Here is a 13,154-nt window from a genome sequence, read left to right as displayed (position 1 = left end):
AGAAAACAAATAATTAAAAATAAAAGAACAATGGAATACGAACTGTGTTAAAGAGAAAAAAGAAATAGTATATAAGCATTTGAAATGCGAACATTTATGCATTCTAAATTGGCAAGTCTTCCTATAAATCAGATTTACACAATCGACGTCAAATGATAGGTAAAGGTATTAATGAACCCTTACACTTTCATATCATTGTTGATAAGGATTATTATATCATCTAAGAAAGATAAATATTATTTCATTTCAACACTCTGATTCTACGCACCCAAAGTCAATGGTAGTACCTTTGAATTATATTTAAAGAATTTTTGACTAAAAAAAGGTATGTTAGAGATTTTATAGTTAAATTTAGTAATTTTTCTACAGGGAAATATTAAAATACCATAAACTTAAAATAATTTAATTAAAAAAATTCCTGAATTAAATTGTAAGAAATATAACAATGCATTTCACAGCTAAAGTTAAGTTAATATTTCTAATAAGTTAATATTTAATATTTCTATGTTCATTTTCTTTATACTATTTTTAACAAGTTAATATCTCTAAATAAGTTAGTAAGCCATTAATAATTATTTTTATTATTGATTTTTCGCTATAAAATAAAACATTTAAATATATCTTCTCATTTTTATAAAAACCAATGCCAACTTTTTTTAAAGAAAACTATAGTTATTTCCCAATTTTAATGAAATATAGCGCATACAATTTTCAAAAGAAAATGACTTTCGAGATTTGAAAGTCTCTGATTTAACCAAAACTTATTTGTATTAGAAATAATAGAGTTTCAAGCTATATGGATCCAGATAAAAATTATTCACATTTTTTTTTCTGTTAAGTATATAATAAATTCGTAATATGTACATATTTTAATCAAGAGCTTATAGCGTCAAATAATTAGAATTTTTAGCGTAATTTCCGAATATTCTTTTGAATTTTTATAGCTTTCGGTATTGATTTAATTTATTTAGATCAATACGAATTATATTCAGGCGATGATTGTATTCTTATCTGTATTAAACCGCTCAAAAAGAGTAAAAATTAAAGTTGTGTGTATTAAACTTTTTCTTTTTTGGCAATTAATTTTCACATATACCGGAGTGCAGTTTAAAACAAGTTTGATACTATCATATTAAAAAAAGTTATTATATCGCATATTTTAGTTTCAAAATAGGAAATAGGAGTGGAAGTTGATTAAGTTAATGATACAATTGTACCAATCATTAATGTATTTTGTTATATCACATTTAAGGGGAAATTAAACAATTTATTAGAATATGCTACAGTCTATTTAATATAAATAGTTTACCGTTTGTCTGTCAGGTATGAAAATAATTTCACATAATTACTGATTTATTTTTTTATGTAAAAGTTTTGTTAAGATAAAATAAAACTTTATTTTGCCTGGTCACTACATGTACCTGGTCAGAATTTTAAATAATTTAAATTTTAAAATAACAGAAATATACTCCATTATGTTATTAAACTGTATGATATCTATGAGTATTTTCAATCGCTTACAAATGTAAATTATTAAGTTAGTGCAGCGTGATTTCAGCGATATAAATTTTAGAAGACATTTTATTTACTCTTCATTTCACTCTCAAATTGAATTTTGAAATGACGACCACTTTTAAAAACGTCATGAGATCTTTCTAAATGGAAAACATTTCAAAACCTAATAATCAGTCTGAAAAAACGCCTTTAAAAATTTAATGGCTGTAGATCATCAAAGCCCTCTCCTGTGTGACAATCTTTAGTATTTTTTACTTAAATAAGTTAGTTATTTTCAATATTATAGCACAATAGCGTAACAGTAATTTATAGTAATAACATTTATTTTTGAACCAGCTTAAAAATAGAACTAAGGCTTTATTTCTAATTTTTACGGAACATTACTTATAATTTCGGAATTAATTCAGATTATATGTATTCAGAAATGTTGATTCATGTTTTACAAATCTTTTATGACTTTTCCTTGAAAATTTGTAAATCAAAATCTTTAACTGTTAGCACAAAATCTAACACTTTTGTTACAATATCTATACGATATTCGGAAAAATACAAAAGAATATTAAGTGCTCATTGGGTTCAAATAGGATTTAGAAATTAGTTACACTTAATAATTTTTTTAAAAAATTTCAAGAAATTTATGTAATACATAAAAATGATTTATTTATTTAGGAAAGATGAAAAAAAATGCTGTTTTACTCGCATTTAAATGATAACATTTAGAATATTGCTATATTTTTAAGAAAATGAAATCAGAGAAATTCAACATAATCCGTTTTATTTCTATATATTCATAAAAGAAATGAAATAAAGTATAATTGGAAAAGTATTGGTATTTCAATAATTTAACTTTTAAAATATTAATAACTCCCTTTAATGTAAACATGAAGAAGAAAAACAAAGTGTCAAATATTTAATTCCAAACTTTCGGTTTTCTATGTAAGTTGTTAATCCCAACATTAAAGCACTGTCAAGAATAATACAAAAAAGAATAAAAATGACTATTTTATAAAGATAAATTGAATTTGGCAATATGGTTTTGAATTTTGATCCTTTTTCAGATGACTTCAGATATCATCAGACATTAATTTTTGTGAATTTTCCGTTTGTAATTCGATTTCATTTGCATTAAATCTGTGTGAAATTTGCTAAGGAGTTGAAAATTTTTTATAATCTTAATTGCTGATGTCTTGCAAATATAAGTATTGGCGTATTCCAATATATATTTGGGGAGAATCGGACATCATGCAAAAGTGTGTAGTTTATCAAAAGGAAGCCATTCTGGAATTTTTTAAAATTTAAAAAAATTAAACTTTATATTTTAAGGATATTGTGTTGGATATTTTTTTTATTTGTATTACCTTGTGAAATAAAAATGAGTAAAAATTTGATATTCATTAAGAAATCCTCTTCTATAATATATAAAATAATTGTTTCAAGGCAATTAAAATAGACAAAATGTAATGCATATATTTCAAATAATTTGAATATAATAATGATTAACATGGTTTACTTTAAATAAGTTTGTAATTTCTGTAAAATGTGATATGTTTTAAAATATTATTTATAATTTTATATAATTTTGGCTCAATCACAGTAGATATAATATCTAAAAGTAAAACTTATTTCTAACAAAAAAATATTTTTTTAATATTTGAAAGCGTTATTTATATTAATTATTTTATAAAAAAATTTAAATTTTAAGTAAAATCTATAATATTTTTTTCTTGAAATATTTTCAGTGATTAATATATCCACTCAATATATGAGGTGCTTTCATGTTTTTTAATCAGCCACATGCATTGGTAACATTGCGGAACATCTATATAAACGACAAAGGTTATAGGTTTTACCAATTTACTATTTCTTTATTGTTTTCTTTTGCAAAGTTTTCCATTTAATATCATTGAGTTATTCAGTGTATATAGACCCTAAACATGGAACGCTTCAAATTTCATTTTCAACATTCATTGCTTTGTTTGTAAGATTTGTGAAAAATCTGCTGCCGAAGCCCATCATTTTTTGAAACGTATGGTGATACTGCTCCGTCATATCCCGATTGTAGGTTTTGGTTTCAACGATTTAAGAGTGGTGATTTCCATGTCAATGATAAAATACGGGCTTTGGGAACAAAAAATTTGAAAACAATCAATTGCAAGACGTACTGAACGAAAATGGGGAAAGGTTGTTGAAAATGATGATAAATATTTTGATTGATGTATATTGCACCGAGTTTTCTCAATAAATGATTTTTTAAAGTGAAATACGGATAGAAATATATGCAAGAAATACATGGAATATCTAATAAAAATAGAAATGATAGAAATACATGCAATATCTAATAAAAATAGAAATGATAGAAATACATGCAAGCATCTAAAAAAATAGGTATGCAAAATATCATTAAATAGAGATAAGCAGCATTTTAATGATTTTTATAAAAAGAGTAATTAAGAACAGTAATTAATTTCGTTATACATGTTCAGAAAATTAAATTTTTAAATATATATTTCAGATCAATGGCTGGCATCAAAAAACGAATAGCTGTTCTTGGAGGTGGAATAGCTGGAATCTACTCAATACTTTGTTTGAATGAAGAAGGCATTTTTGAACCAATTTGTTTCGAAAAAACAGACAAACCATTCGGGACCTGGTGTTATAGAGAAGAAGTAATCGATGGTGTATCGTGTACCATGTCTACAACAATCATTAATCATAGCAAAGAAATGGGCGCTTGCAGCAAATTTCCTCCTGCGAAAGAATTCAACAATTTCATGAAGCATAGCGAACTGTATCAATACTTCACGCATATTGGTGAATCAACAGGCGCACTGAAGCACGTCCAGTACAACATGGAAATCGTAAATGTACGAAGAGCTGATGACTACGATGAAACTGGTAGATGGGCTGTTACAGTGAAGAACACGGTTACTGGAGAGGAGTCCACCGACATTTATGATGGTGTTCTGGTATGTACTGGACAGTTTACAAAGAAAGTAATGCCAACGTACAATGGTCAAGATCTATTCAAAGGCGAAATTTCACATACGCATAGTTTGAGAGGAATTGAAAAATATAGAAACAAAAGAGTGATTGTTGTGGGCATGGGATGCTCTGGATTGGATGCTGCAGTAGAAATCAGTAACATTGCAAAGCAGGTGAATATCTTTCGATTTTTATATTCAATGACGTACTTATATAAGCAGTATTTTTATATGTAAATGTAATGAGCATTTAAACTTCATCATTTAAGAATTTTCCAAAATTCAACATTCACAATCTATAAAAAATACAATAAACTTATTAATTTAATTTCTAAACATAATGTTTTGGAAAATAATTTTAAGAATTTCGGATTTTGAAAATATTCTTTTTTAATTGCGACTTATGCTTTAAAAAATATTTTGCTTTTTTTTCCATATATATTACTAGCAGACCCGGCCACGTGTTGCTGTGGCTAAGGTTTTTGTTATATAACATAATAGTAAATTATTCAAGGGAAACGGTAAGAGAACACCAGTCATGGGGACCACCATGCTTTTTTACACAGATGCCATTTGTAAAAACACATGGGGACCTCCATGATTGATTTTCTACTACCGTTGATATTGAGCAAAAATCAATACAAAAAAAATAAATTTGAATTTCTTTATTTTTTGCATTCAAGTTTGTAACAAATGAGTACATTACAAAGTTGTTAGTAAAAATCACGTAACACTTAAACTTATAAATGAGGTAGGTAGGGCAGATAGTTTTAAATCTTTGTCAATAATGTTTATTATTTTGAATTATAAATACTTTTAATTTCAATTTAATTTAGCACTAATCGGTGCAAAATATTTTTGGCTAACCTGTCTTTAGATAACACAAATAGATTTGACGGTTTTCCTACACGTGAACATGCAACATATAATTGTCCATGAGAAAAACATGGATTTTCCAAATCTAAACCACAAATGGACATTGTTTGGCCTTGAGACTTATTTATAGACATGGCAAAAGCTAAACGAATTGGAAACTGTAACCTTTTGAAGGGTATCGTAGATTCTGATGGTATCATTTGAACACGTGGCAACAGGGCCACTTCTCCTTTAAACTTTCCAGTTAAAATGGTAGCTTCAAGTATATTTCCGGTGATCTTTTTGATGACCAAACGCATACCGTTGCATAATCGAAGTGGATTCAAATTACGCAGGAGAATAATAGGTGAACCAATCTTTAATCGAAGGTTATTTGGTGGCATTCCAGGTATATCTAGTGAATTTAAAAATTCAATTGGAAAATTTACACTATCAATTTCATCAACAACAGTATCGATTGATTTAAAAGACATCAGATCGCCTGGTAACAACTGTTGTATTTGGAAGTTAATTTCGTCAACATCAAAATTTTTGGCTGCCAAAATAGCCCGATGACTGAGCCAGTTATGATTCAAGTAATTACTCTGTATATCCGGAAAAATACTCTGAATCAATTAATTTTTTCCCTGAAGAACAGTGCAGAAATTGTCTGGCAGTTTAATGCATTGCGTATTTGGTTGCAGTTCTATTTTACCGTTCCCAATATCTAGTAATGGCTCAGAAAATATTTGTGCTGATTGATCATTTTGCAATTGTACGCGCATGTTTATGGCCAATCGAAGTGTTTCAACACTTCGCCATAAGAATGATTGTTTTAAACATGCATTAACCTCATCCGCGAAAGTAGAGCGAGGTATAACCGGTAAGGTCTGACGGAAATCAACAGACAAAAGTAAGATAGCACCACCGAAAAGTTTATCATTGCCGTTTAAACAATTATTGAAAAAGTGTGAGAAGCTTTGTACCACTTTTCCATATATATATATATTAATTAATTTTTGATCCTGAAGCCTTAAGTACCTTATAACCATCAAAATACATATATCATACAGTGTGATTTGATGTATAGAAAATATATAATAATATAACTATGTGATAATACTTACATGTATATATTTTAATTAAAAATTGTTGAACAATGAAGCACTAATAATTAAAAAGCAAGAAGAATTCCACTGTATTACTTTTACTATAATATGAATTCAATTTATACTTCAGTCTAAATAACACGTGGTGGTTATGCCATTAAATTGTAGCTTATGTGAAACGTTGCTACTTTTAACACAGCGCCATCTGTTAGATTATTAACTCAATCCAGTCAACAGATACCGCCCTTTGTTAGAATCGCTTGGAGATAACAGATAATTCTGACTGTCAAATAATGAACAAATAATTTGTTCCTTCTTAGTATAAACCCTTTATGATGTATAATAAATCCTCTAACTTCAGTGATACAGATTCTGGTTTCCTCAGCTTAAAGGAAAGATTTTTTTTTTAAAAAAAGTTCTATATTCCACACATGAAGTTGCCATGAGATTTATTCCGTCATTGATACATTTGTCTGTTGCAATAATTCAAAATTAATTTACAAAATGAAATCAGTTTCAGAAACTTTTATTAAATAATGATAAGCATTGTAGCTGAAGTGAATGATAGCTGAGTTGATGACAGCTGACATAACTTGATACGTACATGCAGTTTATTAGTAAAGAAATGAAAAACTGAAACGATTATTGTAACCATTTTTTATTATCATATCTTCAATAATTTATATAAAAAAAGATTAAATTTAATTTAACATACAAATGAATTAATATTTTTTTATTATCCGATTAGAGGAACTTATTATTGGCTCGTTCACTTACCTTTTTTACGATATCCTTAACAAAAGAAATAAAATCATTTAATTGAAAATTCAATGAAGGTAACAAATGTTATTGCCGTACAACATTTTTCTTAGTAAACAGTCAGATAAAGAATCGGAATTCATTCAAAACGAAAAGTAATAATTATCCGTGTGCACCTCCAAGTATTTTTCCAAACTTCTTTATAAGTAAAAAAAGCAGAACTTTAGTATGTTATATTAATCAGTGATCCGTTAAAACGTTTGTAATTAATCATTTTCAAATAAAATATCTTATTTCTGAGAATTGCCACCTTGCATAGTAATACAAAATTCAAACATAAGATCGTGATACTTTATCCGTTGCAACGTATCAAATTTATTGTATACATTAAAAAATAATTGTGGAAAATGATATCTTATTCCTGAGAAACGTTTTCGGATAGGATCATAAATAATTCGAACATTCGGATTCGAAAAGTAACGCAAATGCGTGAGTTTTTCTAAGCCAGTTGGGGTAATGCTATGCAGATTAGAAATTTTTAATTTCCTTTATTCTGTTTTATTTTAATTCAAAAGTACTTAAGAATGAATCTGAAAGATCGATTAATTAACAATGTTTAATTTTAAATGGATCAAACATTAAGAAAATAAATAGAATCGTTTCAAATAATCAGCCGAAAAATCTTAAGCCTAGCCTCATGACTGTTGGGGAAAAAAACTGAAGCCGTACTCATTTGGCGATGGGAAAAATGAAGATTTTTTCGACGGGAAAGTTAGTTTTTAATTAATAATTAAAATTCTAATTAAAAATTCAATAAAAGGACTATCCTATCTTTTAAGTTAGATCAAACTGCACACGGTGTGCAAATTTGATTAAAATCGGTTAAGTAGTTTAGGATGCCATCGCGGACAAACAACGTGACATGTAATTTATATATATTAAGATTTTTTTAAGAATATTCAATGGAATTTTCATGGTGAAGAACAGTGATGCCATGAAATTTATGTTCACCTATTAATGCATCAATTTTTTTGATGTTTTTAGAAAGTGATCTAATAATTTCCAGAAATATTTTATAAAGGAATTGATTAAACAATATGAATATAATAATAAAATTTTGGCTTATGATATAAGGGGATACAAGGTAAATAATATGATATTTCTTATAAATATTCGTACCTGCATATGATATTTTTCCTTCATGAAGTTTTGCACTTGGCTTAAGTAAAGAGGAGTATAAATGTGTCTATTTCGGAGCTTCATATGGCAGGCAAACATAGACCAACCAAATTTCGCATAGACGAAAGGTGGGAATTCGACTATTAGAGCGTTACTTTTTTAATAATTTTTATAACAATTTGAATTATTCCGAAATTTAGCAAAATGTTGATGATTATTTACAATGTTTCCTAAAAATATTAAAACACAAAAATTAATTTCATACCATCTTAAAATAAAATAATGTGCTTTTAATCGCTCTCTTTTAAAAATTGTTCATGTGTGTTCTGAATTTTTGCAATTTTTGAAGATAAACACACACACACACAGTTTCAAGACTGCCATCACTAGAATTTGTAAAAAAAAAAAATGCGAATAAATATTGATAAAAATATTGTTGCATATGACGAACCGCAGCAAATCTTTCGGTCAAATACTGTGTAAAATAAAAGTAAACTTGAACCCCCATCCAAAAAATTAGTAACCATTTTCATGAATCAAAAAGTATTTAAGAATTAGAGAGTATCATCTAAAGGCATATCATGCCCCACAGTCTATAAAGAGAAAATTAACAAAGTTGCACGGAATTGGTGTGACGTCAAATGGTAAGTGTCCACACATAAAGCATCATATGAGTAGAATCACTGGTAAAATAGAAAACTGGTAAACTTTTTGGTAAATATAGAAAACATTCTACACAATAAAAGAATTTCCCTGACAAATATAGTTTTATTTCCTCCAATATATCATAATTCTCTTCAAGATAAAATCATGTTTAAAAGCCTAAATATTGTATACACATGGCTATATTATACGAAATATTCAGGGTTATTTTACTGTTCTCATAAACACTTTAGCAACGAATTTACTTATACCGAGGTTAAAATAGTAGCAAATTATGACCTAAAACTTTTAAGAGCGATATTATAATTTTAAAATAAATTTTTTTCTTCCTTCAAAATGACAGCTTAAATTTGCCATGCATTTTAATTGCTAGTTGCATTTAAAACAAATGAAAGAAGTAATTGTATTTTAAACTTCTGCAGGTATATCTTAGCACACGCTCTGGAGCGCACGTTATTCAACGGGTTGGACCACATGGATATCCATTTGATTATCATTTAGCAAGACGTTGCATATTCCTTTTATTTGATATACTTCCATCTAATGCAGTGAGCTGGCTTTTTGAGTCTCTTTTTATGGATCCACAATTCAACCAGAATTTATATGCTATCAGACCCAAATATAATATTTTGTCTAAGGATCCGGTTATAAATGATCATCTGGCTTCCAAATTGCTGTCGGGATCTGTTATTCAAAAGCCCGATATACATTGCTTCACAGAGGATGGTGTCATTTTTGAAGGAGATACTGAAGTCACCAAAGCTGATGCTGTTATCATGGCAACCGGCTATGTATCGAAATTTCCATTTTTGGAAGATGGAACTGTAATACAGGAAAAAGGACGAATTGATCTTTACAAATGTGTGTTTCCAGCGCAATTAAAACACGGGACTCTCGCTGTAATAGCCTCAGTTCTTCCATTTGGGCCAGGATTTCCAGTAGGAGAGCTTCAGATTCGATGGGCAGTTCAAGTGTTAGCTGGTAAATGTAAACTTCCACCACCGGAAGTAATGCTGAAAGAAGCAAAAGACAGATACGATAAGAATTTAAAAAGATATGCTCCCAGCGAGAAAATGTCACTTAGAATAGATTACATACAATACTGCGATGACATAGCTTCTGAAATCGGAGCAAAGCCAAATTTGGTGAAAATGCTTTTCACTGACACGAGACTGTTTTTTAAACTGTTTTTTGGACCCCATCTACCTTATCAGTACAGACTTCAAGGGCCTCATTCTTGGGATGGTGCTAGGGACGCTATTATGACAGCCGAAGAAAGAATATTCTACCCATTAACAAAAGGAGCTTCAAGGACAGATGGGGAAAATATGTTGCTTAAGCCTATATTGAAAATTTTGAGAACAATTTTTTATTAAATATCATTGATATTTTTATAGAAGGACATTTTTTTTTCAGAAATATCATCATTTGTAATGAATTCCATAATTTAACGCAGCCTCCAATAATTATGCATGAGTCATCATAAAAATACATTAATATGGCATTATTTAAATTTTAAGTAGAAAAGAAGAATGATTTTGAAATGCATCAGTTTCTGTTTCTGATAATGTAAATAAATATAAAGCAACAATTGGTTTCAATTGTGACTGTTTGAGAAAAGAAAACTGAATGTTCATTAAAACTGTTAGTTTTAATTTTCAGTATGGAATGTATTGTTTTCGTCTTGATCTCTGTTTGTTTTATATTTGTATATTAATTTTCTGTTTTATTCTATTCTAAACTCAAAATGAATGATTCCATTTATACGAACTTATAACTTTATTAAAAATATCATTACAAATTTTTCTTTAATAAAAAATATTATTTATCTCCTAATTTTTTTGAACTCGCTTTTTCTAATTTCTTAATAACAACTGTAAATGAAATTTAAAAATGTTTATAATTTCATTTATTTCTGAATGCATTTAGTGTGATATCATTTTACCTCATTTATTCCTTGGGAATTTTATAGAGTTCTGCAAAAAATTTTAGCTTATCGCAGGGTTCATCCTTCAAGCGTAAATACTCGTCGACAGAAAAGTTTTATCAGTTTAATTTTCCTTAAACTAAAGCATATAACACTTCGTAACTGAAAATAATTTATATCTTTTCACAAATTGAAGCAGCACAGTTATATTTCCTTTTTTTGTTAATTTTAGACATATATGTTACCATTTAAAATTAAACATGAAATTGAAAGAATTATGGATTAAAAATGAGGCACTGTAAAAGTTTAAATAAATATTTTTCACATTAAATCCAATACCACTCAATTCAAATTTTAGCAATCAAAACTTTAATCTACCAGAGGTTGATTATGGTTCATTGAGGAGTTGTTTGATTAAAGTACAAGTAACGTAAGTAAAACAATAGAAGTTTTCAGCAATGTGATAAGATTTATTTTTTGCAATTAACGTTTGACGATCAATGTTTAATTTCATAAAAATTAAATGTCAAACTGAAAAGCTTCTTCTTATTTTATTTCACTCTAAAATAAGATTTAATATAAGAAGAAAACATAAGAACATTATTAATAAATATTATTTATAAGTAATATTTTTCAAATTTTTAATCTAGTGTCACAAAAATAATAATAAAATAATAAGCCTTCAAATTCCTCTTTTACATACATCAGAACTGTTATTCTAAATTCAAGATATATTTTCATCAGAAAAGATATCTTTCCACTATTGAAAATATTTATCAGAATGTGAGAGATAATCAGAAATTTCATCATCATTCTTTTTACGCGTGTTTTGATAATTTAAAAAAAAATCCTTTTTCTTTCACATTGTTGTAGTGATGTTGAATTAAAATTTTTTATCTTTAATGAAAAATAATCTTATTCTTTGCTACCATCTATTGATTAGGAAATACTGCTTTTTTACATACTTTAATTACATAAACATATTTTCACCTACTTCTCATTGCAAATTTATTACTTTAAATAGCAGTAGTTATTTAAGAGCAAAAATTATAATAAAAATATATGTATGTTTTATATAATTCCATAGAATAATGAATTAAGTAGTAAATATAGTAAAGAAATCAATTTAAATTATATAGCATCTTAACCATTATGGATATCGAATAATAAATTGAGCATAACACTTCGTACGAATTTTGCTAGTCGTTTTTTTTTTTCAGAAAAATAATGTTTTATACTAGAAGAGAATACTTCGAATATAAAAGAAGATTTCGAATATAAAAGAAAAAATCATTTAAAAAGTTTCAGTAAACACGAAGGTAATTAGGTATGTTACAAACATTATGATAAAATGTAACTCCTTTTTAATATTTTTCATTTGATTTATAACATTAGATTATAAGCCTAAACATCATATTTTAATTTTAATTTTTTCTCCGACAACAACGAAATTATAAAATAGTGTAAATAATCCCAAAACATCTTTTTATTTACTTTTTTTTTCTCCCTCCACTGTCAGAAGAATTTTAAAATACTTATCGTGAATATTATTATTTACAATTTTCTCACTGAATATATTTCATTTGTTTCTCATGATTGTTTATTTCTTAGTTCGTCCCATTTACTAATTTTCAGTTTTTACATTAATTTTAATATTTATGTCTTCATTCTTTTTTGTTTCCAATTTCAATTATTTCACCATTGCAGATTTTCATTAACTTGATTTGTTTCATGTTCTTAAAACGTAAATATTGTACTCTCATTTTTTTGTTACAAATTTTAAGATGGAACATTTGAATTTTTGTAACAATGTAAAATTATGTAACACTATTATTATGTTTATAAATCATGTAACATTTTACTCTAAATTATATCATTACAGTCTTTTTTCCGGAACTCAGTTATGACTCAACAGAATCACTTCAATTTAATATGCAGTTTTTTTTAAAACTTGTTCTTCTGACTTTGTCCACTTTATGAACAATTTTAAAATGCATTGCTTCTATATAATAATTTGCAATTTTCAAACTAACTTTATTTCTCATGTTTGATTATTTATTAGTTTATCGCATTTATTAATATTCAGTTTTTCATTAATTTTACTGTTATTAATACAGAAACTGAAAGTTTACTGTTTGTCTAATTTTTTTGGTAGTCTTTCTGTTA

The 13,154-nt window shown here is 27.4% G+C and overlaps 1 protein-coding gene across 1 annotated transcript; it reads left to right on the top strand.

Moving 5' to 3' along the window:
- The first annotated feature begins 252 nt into the window (after window positions 1–252).
- LOC129964177 (flavin-containing monooxygenase 5-like) lies at window positions 253–11,483 on the top strand. Its single transcript, XM_056078890.1, has 3 exons — window positions 253–325; window positions 4,028–4,670; window positions 9,484–11,483. Exons 2-3 carry the CDS (start codon window positions 4,032–4,034, stop codon window positions 10,435–10,437), a joined length of 1,593 nt encoding a protein of 530 aa, XP_055934865.1. The 5' UTR covers window positions 253–325; window positions 4,028–4,031; the 3' UTR covers window positions 10,438–11,483.
- The last annotated feature ends 1,671 nt before the right edge of the window (window positions 11,484–13,154 follow it).

The sequence above is a fragment of the Argiope bruennichi genome, chromosome 3 (assembly GCF_947563725.1).
Source record: "Argiope bruennichi chromosome 3, qqArgBrue1.1, whole genome shotgun sequence".
In the NCBI taxonomy this organism is placed as follows: Eukaryota; Metazoa; Arthropoda; class Arachnida; order Araneae; family Araneidae; genus Argiope; species Argiope bruennichi.
The sequence above is the reverse complement of the archived record's forward strand: the minus strand, read 5'-3'. Positions and strand labels throughout refer to the sequence as shown.